The 15,000-nt window shown below is 46.6% G+C and overlaps 1 protein-coding gene across 1 annotated transcript in view; it reads left to right on the plus strand.

Annotated features, from left to right (window-relative positions):
• The window catches only part of dock2 (dedicator of cytokinesis 2), a 121,761-nt gene that overhangs the window by 90,170 nt on the left and 16,591 nt on the right, over nucleotides 1-15,000 (plus strand). Inside the window, 9 exon segments of the mRNA XM_079744731.1 lie at nucleotides 4,061-4,159; nucleotides 4,878-4,975; nucleotides 8,156-8,234; nucleotides 8,441-8,541; nucleotides 9,103-9,161; nucleotides 9,748-9,896; nucleotides 10,356-10,441; nucleotides 10,889-11,045; nucleotides 14,777-14,817. Of these exon segments, the coding sequence (XP_079600857.1) occupies nucleotides 4,061-4,159; nucleotides 4,878-4,975; nucleotides 8,156-8,234; nucleotides 8,441-8,541; nucleotides 9,103-9,161; nucleotides 9,748-9,896; nucleotides 10,356-10,441; nucleotides 10,889-11,045; nucleotides 14,777-14,817 (869 nt within the window).

Genomic DNA, 15,000 nt, shown 5'->3' on the forward strand with positions numbered 1-15,000 from the left:
AGAGAGAGAGAGAGAGACAGAGAGAGAGAGGGAGAGATAGCTGAAAACAAGGGGCTGTTCCTAGCTTTCAACCCAAGTCAAGCAATTTTCCCAGCTGTTGAAATTACTTGCAAAAATGGTGTGCTTGTGTGTGTATGTGTGTGCACGTGTGCGTGTGTGTCACTGTGACTGTGTGTGCGTCTGGCTGTGTGTGCGCTCACGCTCTCATACTTTTCAGTGAGTGTGCGACCGTCTGGATGGGTGACACATCTGCTTTATTTTTCCTTCCAAGCCAGTGATTTCTTATTTGTTTCATAAACAAGTATTTTACTTAGTGCAAGCATTGTAACATGGATGCTTATGATACTATACTGTATATGCAATTCCCACAGCCTTGGCGAAAACACACACACACACACACACACACACACACACACAGTCCCATTGTTGTTGTGCTCCTGTGTTTAATACAAAATGAATAGGGGGATGGAACCAAGAGAGGCACCATAACACGTTACATCTAATGGGCTTTTGTGTGTGTGTGTGTGTGTGTGTGTGTGTGTGTGTGTGTGTGTGTGTGCGTGTGTGTATGTGTGTGTGTGTGCGTGAGTGGCTGTATTTGCCTTTGGGTGTTTCTCTTTGGGTGTTTGTCTTTGTGCATGTGTGTGTGAGTGTGTATTTGTGTGGGCTGCTTATTCCAGAGGAAATGAGAGATACAGTGAAGATTGTTAAATAGAAGCGCTGTAGGCAACACCTTTGTTAGTGGAAACAAGGCAGAGTCCCAAAATGCCGATGTGAGAGGGTGCTGTTCTGGGATCTGTTCAGAGCAGGGGGTGTTGGTTTCCTAAATTAGGTGTGTATATTCATGCAGATATCATCGCTTTTTTTTATTAAGCGAGCGACCAGAATAATATGAAGAAGGATGATGATTACAATGGACAGTGGCTCAGGAGGTAGAGCGGGTTGACTGACAACCGGAAGGTCGCTAGTTCGACCCCCTACCTTAACAGCTACCGACGAGCTGGCTGTCACCTTGCATTGTTGACACCGCTGTCAGTGTGCTTACGTGTGTATGAATGGGTGAATGCCAGGCAAGTTTGTAAAGCTCTTAAAAAAGCGCTATAAAAATGCGGTCCATTTACTATGGTACATATAAGAGAATGAACCACAATACACAACCTATAGTGGAATAAAATGCAAGCATGCCAGTATTAAAATTAACTACAAAGTAAAAGATGTAATGATATGAATAATTCCCAGGGTAACACAGTGGAGAGATCCAGGAGCAGCCTTGGCTCAAAGTGTCTGAGCCTGCTGGTGTCTCTGCTGGCCACCTGCCTGCCCACTCCAGGGCCATCACAACATTAAACACTCGGCCCACTTTAGTGCTCAGCCCGGACACCGGCACGGACGCCACAGCCCAGGATCACACACCGCAACCAGCCTCACACGGGGATACGCATGGCAGGGAGAGGGAGAAGGGGGGAGAGAGAGAGAGGGAGGAGGGGAGGAGGGGGAGAGGGGGGAGAGAGAGAGAGGGAGGAGGAGAGGAGAGGGGAAAGAAGAGGGGGAGAGAGGGAGAGGGAGGAGGGGAGGGAGAGGGGGAGGAGCGAGAGAGGGGGGAAGGAGAGGGGGGAGAGTGAGGGGGAGAGAGAGTGAGAGATCATATCTGGCCTTCAACAAGAGTTAAGTTGCTAAAATTAATTTAGAAATATCAAAGCAAGACATCCCCTTCGCAGTCATGGTGAAGGCACAAAATGTTTTTTTGCAGGGGCATTTTTGCATTCTACTTTGCACTTAAACACAAAGATAAACATATGCATACACGCCACTTAATTCCTCTCCTACACACACACACACACACACACACACACACACACACTGAAACATACACAAACCAAAACACACAGCACCAAACCTACACACAGGCATTCACATTTTGATCACAGGGGAGCACTCAGAAATTCCATCGTCGCTCATCTTTTATCAACAATCAGCCATCCATCATCTTGTCCTCCCTCGGCAACCTCTGTCAATCTGTCTGTCTTCCTGGGCACTGCCACCAGCTACCCCAGAAAGACAGACATTCAGATAGACAGACATTGTGACAGTGAGACTGGCAGGAGGAGAGATAGACATACATGGAGACAAAGAGGGAGGAATACAGACAGAAATAAAGGCAGTGAGACAGGCTGAAAGAAAGACAGATGGACAGATATGGAGACGAGAGAGAGACAGAGAGACACAAACATGGGGACAGACAAACGGACGGATAATACACATATGAAGACAGAGAGACTGGAGTGACGACCAGATAGACAAACAGTCAGACAGACAGACAAATGTTCATAAATCGAACAGGTAGACGGAAGCTTCGGGCAGAAAGCCGAAGAGAGAGACAGACAGGCCCGCAGCAAGATAGAGAGACGGAAGTGGGAGGCAGAGAGACAGACAGACAGAGGGGCAGGCTGCAGCTGATTAAAGAGTCGTTTGCGGCGATAAGGTGGGTGGGGAGAGAGAGATGTCAGAGAGCTAGTCAGGTGAGATAAGGGGGGAGGGCATGCTGGGGATGCAGGCGGAGGGAGGGAAGGCTGAGAGGAAATGGACAGGGGAGGCAGAGGGACGTAAAGACTGTGTGGGTGTGTGCATGTACGTGTTTGTGGGCAGATTAATGCGGGTGTGGGTGTGTCGGGGGGGTGTGCGTGCACGTGGCAGAGGCTGGGGGTGCAGATGTAAGGCTGTGATTGCAGGTTGATGAATAGGTGCGGATAGGAAAGTAGGGTGAAAAAAAGCGACAGAGAGAGAGAGAGAGAGCGAAAGAGTATCATCCCACATCCACCGCAGACGAGTTGCGAGACGCAAGGGGAGTGGACCGCCGAAATATTTACTGTATTTTCCTCCGGCGTGTTCCATATCCTCAGATCCTACCCTTTAGCCAATCAATAACCACGACCATCTCCCCTCCACCTGCTGAGTCGCTCCTGGCAATCAGAGGGCTACTCATGTTCAGAGCTTCATCCACAGGCCTTCGTGGGGCCTTTTGAGATTGGGATTGTTGTTTGTTGCCTTCACGCTCATTTCTCTCTCTTTCTCTCTCTCTCTCTCTCTCTCTCTGTCACCCTCTCTCTCGCCCCCCCTCCCTCTCTCTCTCTCTCTCTCTCTCTCTGTCTGTCTCTCTCTCTCTCTCTCTCTCTCTCTCTCTCTCTCTCTCTCCATTTGGGTCTCTGTAAACCCCCTTGGAGGATTTGAAGCACTGTTTTCAAACATTTAATCATGGATTTACCCCCGTCTTAATCCAGCTCAAAGAGTTTGTACTAGTTTGTGTCGTCTGCTCTAACAAATACGCTGCCTTGAAATGTCCTACGACGGGAGCCCTACCTTCCTTTGTAGTACCTCCTCCTCCTCCTCCTCCTCCTCCTCCTCCTCATTATAATCACCTCTACACCTCCTCATCTCTTCTTTTCTACCTCTTCCTCAACCGACCACAAATCGGTAGAATCCATCCCTCATGCTTGAGATCCAGATACCGTATCCACATTGCGTCTGTGAGGCAGACTGAAGAGCCACCTGACACCTGCCACACGAGTGACCGCAAAAGGCTGCTCGCAATCACAATTCACAAACCGTCACCATCTCCCACCTCTGCCTTGAAAGAGAATATGAGCGCATCTCTTTTACATAATGTGTGAACACGGATTTCTAGAATGCAATAAGTGGAGTTCGAGGGGTGCCGTTTCCATGACAATAATTGCATCTGAATGACGAATGGAAGCCAGAACGCAGTTTGCCTGCAGGACAATCTGTGAACAGAAGCCTCTTAGCAGCCCTGAATCTGGTTAGGCTAATTGCATTCTAATTTCTCCGTAACTGCGCCTTTCATAGACGAAAATTAAGAAATGAAGTGGTATTCCCAGTGGCCATTGTCTTCTTCAACCACAGCATAGTGCCCAAAAGTGTATCATCAATCACCTCACCCCATGGGGGAGCCTAAACTGAATAACGGATCAATGAATGAATGAATGAACCAGCCCGATTGTCACCGGTCATAGTCACATCCTGTGTTGTCTCTCTTTCCTCCCAGGCCAGGGTGGTTGCCTGCATGACGGCCATCCTCAGCCAGATGGACAACCGCCACTACGCCTCCTACATCGAGACCTTTAGCGGCACCACGGACCTGGTGGTGAGACAGCAGCAGCCACACGCCACAGTCCAAGAGATTGGTCTTCAGAGTGCAGTCGGAGATTCTTTATTCTGTGGCTTGAAGTTCTTAGGACAAGGAATGGGTCTTTTATGTCCTATAGAAACATGCAGTAGTGTTGATGCATATAGAATAAGCCCAAGCAACAAAGTAGAACGTACAGGCATGCATAAGCAATAACAGGTACAAGCATATTTTGTCATATTCGTAGAAGCTCTCTTTACGTCCCGAAGGCAATCACTGAATCAATCAACCCCCGACAGCAATCACTAAATCCTCACTAAATCAGGGTGGCAGCAATCGCACTCTGACAAAATAGCTAAATATACCGGTATCTGTGGCTGTGGCTCACTTATTTCATCAGGCCCAAATGAAATGATCGGTGTGCCTACCTGTCTCCACACAACTACCTGTCTACCTGCGCACACTCTGCCTGGGCGCTCACTGTTCATGATCTCAGTCTTCATAAAGGCTAGGCAGAGCTGTGGCCAAAACTAGCGAGCTAGTCACGGATTTAGGGGACTGGCTTAGGGGAGGGGGGGGGGGGGGGGGATTTCTTCGGTTGATTTCTTTGTAAATCTTGCTTACTCAGGCTGGTTTCTCCAAAGTTAGCCTCTCTGGCTTTAACAATGGGCCCAAGTCACACACCAGCTGTTCTTACGCAGCCAGAGTCTCATGGTGCCCACCTCTCTCCCTCTAGGACTTCCTGATGGAGAGCTTCCTGCTGTTTAAGGACCTGATCGACGGACAGCACGTGTATCCCTCCGACTGGATGGCTATGATCATGGTTCAGAACAGGTAGTGTAAACCATCATTCATTGTGTTTAATAATACGAAAGCCAGCACTATTTTATGTGGGCACGCACCCATGGCCTCCGTCTGCACAGCGCCGATGGGTCTGCCCATCGATCAAACAAACTGCTTATTATACATTCAGTTTTCACAGCGCAGCATTGTGTTGCCTCCCTCGGATATATGGCCACCGGCAGCAACCCAAACAGCACGGCCCATTGGGCTCGCAAGTGAAATATCCCCCCTCTCTTTCCGAGACGGGCGGGGCCTACGTAAGGGTTCCCCTTCTGGAAATCTTCTAAATAATAGAAATAGAATAACAGAATAATAGATAAAGGAGAGGTGACACGGAACGCTGAGGTTTTCCAGAAGTCACCGGGAACGTCGGCGGATGAATGGGAAATCGTGGACGCGGCCGGCCCGGGCATCAGGGGTACCGGGCGTTTTCCCGGGGGCCCAGCCCTGCTAAACGCCCCCCTAGGCGGCAGATTAAAAAGAATAAATCTGCAAAAGCAGCGCTTGAAGGAAACATGAGGGAGGGCGGGAGGGAGGGAAGATGAAAGGCCCTCGCAGGAGATGCCGCTAAATGCGGCCAGATCGACAAAGTGTTAGCATAGCTTATGTTAGCGATGCGTCATCATCGTGTCCTGTCCAAAGCCCAGCGTTAAAGCTGCCAAGGAACAGTCCAATCTATATTAAAAGTGGTTGTCCCCTCTCTTATTTCCTCAAAGACATTGGTGGCATAATTGGCATATCTTCAGTAAATGGGATCAATATTATTTGACATTTGTTATGTTGAAAATTCAGTGGGCTCATTTTATGAGCTCGTAATTTTATTGTTACAATTATCAAGACTTTTGTCTTTGTTGTGCGTGCATGGCGTGCGTGTGTGCATGTATGTGTGTGTGTGTGTGTGTGTGTGTTTGTGCGTGGGCGCCACTTGCAACAGCCTCCATGTGTCACACTATTCAGGCTATGGTAATTACTGTGTTGTTGAAAGGTCTGTGTTAATTAATGTTTGTGTTGGCTAAAGAACCATTTCACTATTGATGGGTAGTGTATCAGTTAACTAAATAGGGTATAGTTCTCTTCCTCTGTTCTTTGACTATCTAGAGTGCTAAAGTGTATTATTATAATGGTTAATTATTATTTTACTTAAACTAAATGATTTTCCCAGTCCGGCCCTGTCCATGAAATTCTAGTTCTTGTGTGTATTTTGTGTAGTTTATATGGAGTTGTAAATCAAAAAGTAAATAAATAATATTATATATATATATATTATAATAAAGCACTGTTAAATATAAATCAGTTAGATATCAAAATAGAACAATCCAAAGAGTATTAATATTTACACATTTTAATTGAAAAAAGTATTATTTAAAAGTACTTGGAAGACTTGTATTCATGAGACATTCGACTCAATTTTTTTTGTTATCTCAGAAACTTCATTAAATCAAACAGTGGAAGCAGATGAATAACTTGGGGCCCCTGATGGCTTTGGGTCCCCAGAGGACATGTCCCTGTCAATACCGCTCGTACACTTTCCCGCTGGTTCACCCTTGGCTGATTATCAAGCTCAACCATATTGCTCTCTTAATGTATTCATCCTGCTCGGCCAGCATGGCCAGACCCCGGCCAGGAGATATCACTGGTGTGACACCTTTCCGAGGACCCTGATTCAGATGGAAGGGAGGAAGGGTAAACGTGATGGAGTTCATTTTCCCCTGCCCGACGCTTCTCTGTGGCCCCGTGTAGTTTGTTCTGGGTTGTTCCCCCCCCCCCCAGCCGGTAACTCGGCTGTCGAGAGCAGGACCTTTCCTCAGACATCCAGACTGCTGTGGACTGTGTTGGTCAACACCCACGGTGCTATTAATGGCAATCAAGACACAGCCATCCCAGGGCCTCTCAGCCACCCCCCCAACCCACACACAGACTCACACACACACCGACACTCACACACGCAGACTCACGCAAACACTACGACGAACACACACACTCCATCTTGCTTGTGGACTATTGTTGTCTGCAGTGATCTGTAGGCGGCTCACATGAGACGTAGCGCAGAGCCAGCGAGGGAGGGCAGCGGTCTGAAACAGTGGCTGAGCTGCCGGTGATGGGAAGATGGTGCATAAGACACGTGCAGCGGGAATCTTGCCCTGGCACACCTGTTGCTTTGTGTGTGCGTGTGTCGGCGCGTGTGTTCCCTTAAGTTCTTCCGTTAGCACTTGCTAATAATGACAGGGACTTCTTTGTCCAGTGGAATCACAAACCGAAAATAAGAGCAACTCAGACAGGCAGATGAGATAGACCGACAGACAGACAGACGGAGGGATGAGGCTCAGAGTGAATTGGAGGGTGATAAGGAGCACCTTTAGTCAAAGGGGTTAGCAACTTAATAGGATTCTAGAACAAAGGGGTCTCCTGCCCAGGCGTGAGAAAGTAGTGGGTGAGAATAGGGAGGGAGAAGTGAATTAAGCTCTGGATAACAATTACTGATAGTTGTTATGGGATGGAGAGGGATTGACCTCCAGAGCTAAACCTAACCCAATTCCACCGACAGATCTGGTTATATATGCATGCAGGCTGTCAAGGTGAGGAAGTTTATCAGTGCATTTGAAGTGATGTTATATAACAGCTGAGGGTTATTTTCTGCCTCACACTTTTTAAAAAAGTCTTATTTGATGGTGCGAAGTAACAGGTGTATATATAGATATGTGACAAGGCTTACCACGACAGTGATTCTATGTGTTAACGATGAAAAAGCAGCTAATTATACTTATATATTCTATATTTTTGTTCAGATGTTAGACCCTTATTGTTTAAGTGATGTAGTAAAATAAGATATTTGAGTTTAATGAATGACGATTAAAGTATCAGAAGACTTCAATGGCCACCCAAATGCCAATATGGATTTCAGGTGTGCTTGTCATTCAATACATTATTGCAAACATATAAATAAAAAAAAAGTGTTTTCATGTCCCACTTTTGTTATCAACCTCATCGTGTTAGACAGTGTGTGCACAGTACATTATTATAAGCCATTTATATACAACACATACCCATGCATCTGCGAATGATACTTTCCTCCCTGTACAATACTTGAATGTATTTCTGTGTGTGTGTGTGTGTGTGTGTGTGTGTGTGTGTGTTTGGTGTGCTGTTTATATGTGTGTATGTCTCTATTAGAGTCTTCCTGAGAGCCATTAACACCTATGCTGAAACCATGAACCACATGTTCCTGAACAACAATGTCTTTGAAGTACAGGTCAGTCTTTCTCATGCTCCTCTCAAATTCAAATTCAAAAAAGGCTTTATTGGCATAGGACCGAAACGTTTAGATTGCCAAAGCAGGTGAATAGATAGAATATTAAATACTAAACATCTGTGCATGTGGGTGGGTGTGTGCCATACATATTACATAACGCTAATCCACTTTATCTTTTGGTCTTTTTTCATCCTCTTCCTCACTAGCTGTGGAATAACTACTTCCACTTAGCGGTGGCCTTTATTACCCAGGAGTCTTTGCAGCTTCAGCACTTCTCCCACACCAAGAGGAACAAGATCCTGGCCAAGTAAGACGACGCGAAGAGCCGTATAAACGTTTCATTTTTCCCCGCCCGCCTACATCTGCCAGCGCTCCCGACGCTAATCAAATTCCGAGTGATTTGTAATGTATCTCAGCCTATTGGCTGTATTACTGTGTACCCACTCACGGTGCATTGGGACTGTGCGTGCTCCTATCTCCGTCACAGGGACGAGGCTGTACGTGGGCTGGCTGGAGGTCATTATGGCGCCTATTAGTTCAGTGTAATTCTGTTTCCCACTGGGCCAGTTGTTGTTGGAGATTGACAATAACGCTATTGATCGGCACATTGGTCCATAGCCTAGTGTGTCCCTTCTGTAATCTCACTCTCCTTCTCGCTCTCTCTTTATTTTTCTCTCACTCTCTCTATTTATCTCTCTCTCTCTCTCTCTCTCTCTCTGTCTCTCTCGCGCTCTCTGTCTCTCTCTCTCTCTCTGTCTCTCTCTCTCTCTCTCTCTCTCTCTCTCTCTCTCTCTCTCTCTCTCTCTCTCTCTCTGTCTGTTTCTACCTCCCTCCCTCCCTCTCTCTCTCTCTCTCTCTCCCTCCCCAGGTATGGAGACATGAGGAGGCTCATTGGTTTCTCCATCCGGGACATCTGGTACAAGCTGGGTATAAAACCACTCACCGCTGTTTGTTATGGAAACTTCGGAGCCCTGTGATTGGACTGGGACCACCAAGGCTGTTCTAATTGTGTGTGTGTGTGTCTGTGTGTGTGTGTGTGTGTGTGTGTGTGTGTGTGTGTGTGTGTGTGTGTGTGTGTGTGTGTGTGTGTGTGTGTGTGTGTGTGTGTGTGTGTGCCGGACGGATGTTTCGATGCTTGTGTGTGTTTATGCTGGGCTTGGGGTGGTGTATGGTGTCTGGGCGTGTTTGCGTGCTTTGTGTGTTTTTACGCGTGTGTGTACACTTCTGTTTGTGTATGTGCATGTTTGTATGTGTGTGTTTGGGGGATGGATGTATGAATGCTTGTGTGTGTGTGTGTGTGTGTGTGTGTGTATGGGGAGGGTGTATGCTGTGGGTGTGAGTGCATGCTTGATGTGCGTTTACGTGTGTGTTTGTGTGTGTGTGTCTATCTGCGCACTGTGTGAGGGTGCGGCTCGGTGCGTGTGCGCTTGCCTGGGCTGTTGGTGTACGTGTGTGCGTTTGTGTCGTGTACGGGCTGTGTGTGCGTTTTGTGCACGCTGTGTGCGTGACACAGGGAGCCACAAGATCAACTTCATCCCGGGAATGGTGGGGCCCATCCTGGAGATGACTCTGATCCCGGAGGAGGAACTGAGGAGAGCCACGCTGCCCATCTTCTCAGACATGATGACCTGCGAACACACACACTTCGGCAACTTCCACAAGGTCAGACGCCACGCACGCGCACACTGACACACACACACATGTCGGCACGCACACACTTCCCCCCACACGCACACGATACGACGCACGCGATGTTGAGCTTAGAGCAGAGGGGTAAATATAAGCGGACATGACTTGCATCTGCTCAGATTCACGCCTTGTTTGTTTTCGTTTGCATCTTAACACAAAAAAGGTTGCTTTCAAAAAGCCTTATCTCTCCATCCGGTTTCACACACACACGACCCAGGGGACGAATGAAGGAAGGCACGTGTTGTCATGAAGTTGACATGCGCCATTTAATCAGTCGTGCATTTATTACCACCTAACCCTGAGCATAATTCCAGATCATGTCCCATCACAGCTCTCTAATTGGTCTTTCTCCTTCTCTACCTCTGTGTCTATCTTTGTGTTTGCTGTCCTCCCCCCCGGCCATGTCTGGCTCTGTGTTGTCTGTGGGCGTAGTTTGAGAACGAGATCATCCTGAACCTGGACCACCAGGTGGAGGGGGGAGGTGGCGACGTGCGATACATGGAGCTGTTGGAGACAATGTAGGCCTGCAGCACCTACACCTTCACCACCTCTAGGGAAACACCATATGATACAAATCCCACTCCAACTGTGGCCAGCTTTCACTGCAACCTCGACTATACACAATCTTACTGCAACCGCCACTGTACACAATCTCAATGAAAACCGCCAGTGTACACAATGTCGATGCAGCCGTGACTATACAGCCTCACTGCAACCATCACCGTACACACTGTCACTGTAACCGCACTAAACACACACTTATTGAATCATGAAATCAGTGACGGAGTGAAAGAACGCATCGTTACTTCTCCTTCATCTCTGAATCTATAACCATGTGGAGAAGGAATACAGCAGCGACAACAAAGAAGTTAGACAGTGAGCGTTACACATCAGCACAGCCACCATTCAGGAGGTCGACGCTCTGCAGAGCCGTGAGCGTAACGCTGGCTCTCCCTGGCTGGCAGTTTGCTGGAGGATGCTGCGGAGAAGTCGTTGCTGAAGTCAGAGGTGGAGCGCTTTGTTGCCCTGGTGAAGGGTCTCCTGCTCCGTCTCCTTGACTACCGCACCGTCAGGAGCGATGACAGCCGGAACAACCGCATGAGCTGCACTGTCAATCTGCTGGTAGGACACACATATACACACACCCTCGTAGACACACACGCACGCACGCACACACTGACAAACCAACACAAACACTCACACAGATAAACACCCGCGCAAGCACGCACACATGCAGACACACACACACCACACACACAGTGCACCAACGGGATACTCGTTGGTGGAGGTAAAATCAAATGGGTGGGATGTGATTCTGTGATTGGTGCTACAGCGCGCTGATTGTTCAGGATGCTGTGGTCCCACTGAGATAGTGTGCAGGACTACATGCTTGGGAAAGGGTTTCACTAACGCAAAATGTAAAACGACTGAACAAATTCAATAGACACATCCAAGGGACTCTGGATGGCATTCAAGTTACCCGAAGGCCGTGCTGTAGCCAAAGCACATGTTAAAGTGCGGCATTGTTTTACTTGTCGTTTATAACTTTTATTTAATCCAATTATTTGTAGTGAGACAATAATCTAATTTCCAAGAGACACTTGGGATCAATAGCAGCATTTAGATACATATTAAACGTGCTAAGACACAATATATATGAGTTCCTAACGAAGGTTCTTTATATAGCTGTTAAAGACGTAAGGGAGTGTGGTTAAACATCTTGAAGTGTGCAATGCAGTGCACGTTTAAAGGGAATCAGGAACCAAACCAAGCGTGAGTGTGAACTCTACGACCCCCATGATTCCCAGGTCAAGGTGTGCATTCACCACTACTTCACAACAAAAGCCCGACATGCACTTGAAATAAAAATACTTTAATGCCATACGGGAAACAAAAACTAAGTCAGAAAAAGAACGACAATGTAGAGGAAAACTTTTAGAATAATTTGTGAAGTATTTTGGATACTATTTTGTAAGACAGTGTCGGTTCAGCGTATATGAATAAGTTGAGGCTATCACATACAGAAAAAAGTAAATACCTAGTCCTAGTAGGATGAGTTGTTTGTTTTTTGAACTTCCAAGTTTTTAAAGAAAGCCTAGTTTCATTTTTCGTCAAATAAAACGAGGTCTAGGAATTTGGCCAGGATACCGTGCAATTCTTCTTCGTCTTATGGAGTTTAAATATTGGCTGATCTGCAATTCGCACAGACATGAACTAGTGGAGATTTGATTGCATTTTATTTAAGTTAGACCGCAATGACTTGAAGCTACAGCTACACGGTCTGCATAGTAATCATGCCGTGTGTTAGTGTCGTCAACCTAGAGAAGATCTACACAAGGCATAAGGCACGGAGTGTACTTTATTGTGTAGAATAGATTTGAGATGGCATTTTTAATGAGATGCTTAACAGGAAGGGAGAGGTAGCAGACATGAAGCAGCTCTTCTCCTAGGATGTGGTTCTTGCAGCGACTTAATTGGAACGCCCTTGACGACTTTTTAAATAAATAGGAGCCACTAGAGAAATGCAAAAACCTCTCCTCCCTATCTCAAGTTTTGCCTATGCTTTTATCAAAGTGCAGAGGGGGTGTTGCGATACCACCTAAATATTGGCCTGAACTGAATCTTCTACATTTAATGTGTTTCCTGACAGTTTTGTGTGAGGGTGAATCTTTTGTTTAATGTGTTTCGTTGAAGTTTGGTGTGAGCATGAATCTTCTAGTTAATGTGTTTCCTTAAAGTTTGTTGTGAGGGTGAATCTCATATGTAATGTGTTTCCCGACAGTTTGCTGTGAGGGTGAATCTTATATTTAATGTGTTTCCTTAAAGTTTGGTGTGAGGGTGAATCTTATATTTAATGTATTTCCTTAAAGTTTGGTGTGAGGGTGAATCTCATATTTAATATGTTTCCCGACAGTTTTGACTGAGTGTGAGTTTGCATTCCATCCCCTGCTGTCTGTTGCATATCGTTTCACTTTGAGGTAATCTCCTCATTGAATTCTTCTGCACGGTGATCTCCGTATCACCGGCTGGGCCATGCGGGCTACCGTAGCTTATCCAATCCCATAGCGTATCAAATCAAACCCCACAGCATTTCAAATCCCATAATTCACCGTCAGATCTCCATCTCTCTCTTGCCTCTGTACCCTGGAATCCCCGTCACTTTGTTAATGTCTTCAGAAGCCTTTCATGTAGATGAGTGCAACATTATACAGGCATGGGTAATGTATACATATATATTCAGTTGTGTTGCGGTTGAGTAGGATGGCAATCTTGTAGGATTAAATACCTCTGTGGTTGTGTTATTTGTTGTGTTTCCCCCTGTAGCCCAACAGAGCTTGTGTCGTCCTGCAGGGAGGTGGTATGTTGTATGTTAGATGTAGACTGTAACTACGGACTCCTTACCGCAGTGTAGCTCAGTATTAGCATGCACACTTATCCCTCCCCTTCAGGCGAGACACACACCAGTGAAATAGACACCTGCACATGTGACTGCACAGAGATCTACACACACACACACACACACACACACACACACACACAGACACACATTCAGTACTGCAAAAATACATTCACTCACTTCTACTTGCAAATATACACTCGCTGACACTTGCAAATGTACACAGACAGACACACACATGTGCACACATCGGCCTACACACACACACACACACTCACACACACACACACAAACACACACAGTACTGCAAATATACATTCACTCAATTCCACTTGCACATGTACACAGAAACACAGACACACAATACGCTCACACACATGCACAACCACACACAAACACACACACATACACACACACACACACACACACACACACTACAGCAAATATATATACACATCCACTGGCACATATACCCTCACTGACACCTGCAAATGTACACAGGCACACACAGACACAGACACAGACACACACACACACACACACACACACACACACACACACACACACACACACACACACACACACACACACACACACACACACACACACACTCACAGACACACCCTCACTCTGTGTACTGTGTCTCTGTCTTCACTGCATGCAACTGGGTTTTACCAAACACCACGTTCAGGCCGGCTCGGTCAGAACCCATGAATAAGTGAGAGTCCGGCCAGGCCCCGGATGCCAGGGATTCCGGACATTAAAACCCTCATCAACGGGCGTCTGGGGTGGCCCCGGATAACTCCTGCTCATAAAGAGGGTTATCAGCCTGATCTGCAGAATTAGTGCTGTCCATTATCAGTGAAGGCCTTCTGTCAAACTGAATGTTAAACACCAACAAATCACGCTAATGTCTACCGGAATGGTTCCAATCAGATGGCGGGAAACCCAAGAGAAAACGCAGAATGTTTTTTTTCCGATGCAATTTGTGTGGCAGACGTATCGGCGGATGTGAAGTAAAAAATGAAATGGGAATATGTATTTTTTGTGATTAGTTGAACTAATTACAGCCTCTTATGCTGAATGGCGTATGCATGGAGCGTGTGTGTGTGTGTGTATGTGTGTGTGAATGTGTCAGTATATTTGTGTGTGTGTGTGTGTGTGTGTGTGTGTGTGCTGAGTGTTGGGGGCTTTGGGGTGGGGGGGTCGGGGTAAGATGAGGTCGTTCCACTCCTCTGCTCGCTCGAGATGTCATTAAACTTCATTACATTGCAAATTCGTTCCGCTTTACTTCTAAATTCATAAGTGCATGTCACAGCCACACACACACACACACACACATACACTCACACACAGACATATGCCGACACGCACACACTCCTCAACAAACACACAACACAAACGCACAGCTGTTGAATGCTGAGTGCCATTAACCACTTGTCTCTTTCCTTTACAGAACTTTTACAAGGATATCAATCGAGAGGCGATGTACATCCGGTAATGACCTCATACTTGATGTAGTGTGTAACGTGTGTGTGTGTGTGTGTGACACATGTGTGTGTGTGTGTGTGTGTGTGTGTGTGTGTGTATGTGGGTGTTTGTGTGTCCGTGTGGTTGTGCGTGCGAATGGCTCGGTAATCTGACAAGAGATTATATAAACCCATCTGAATTAACGTCAAA

The sequence above is a fragment of the Pollachius pollachius genome (assembly GCF_949987615.1).
Source record: "Pollachius pollachius genome assembly, chromosome: 10".
NCBI lineage: Eukaryota > Metazoa > Chordata > Actinopteri > Gadiformes > Gadidae > Pollachius > Pollachius pollachius.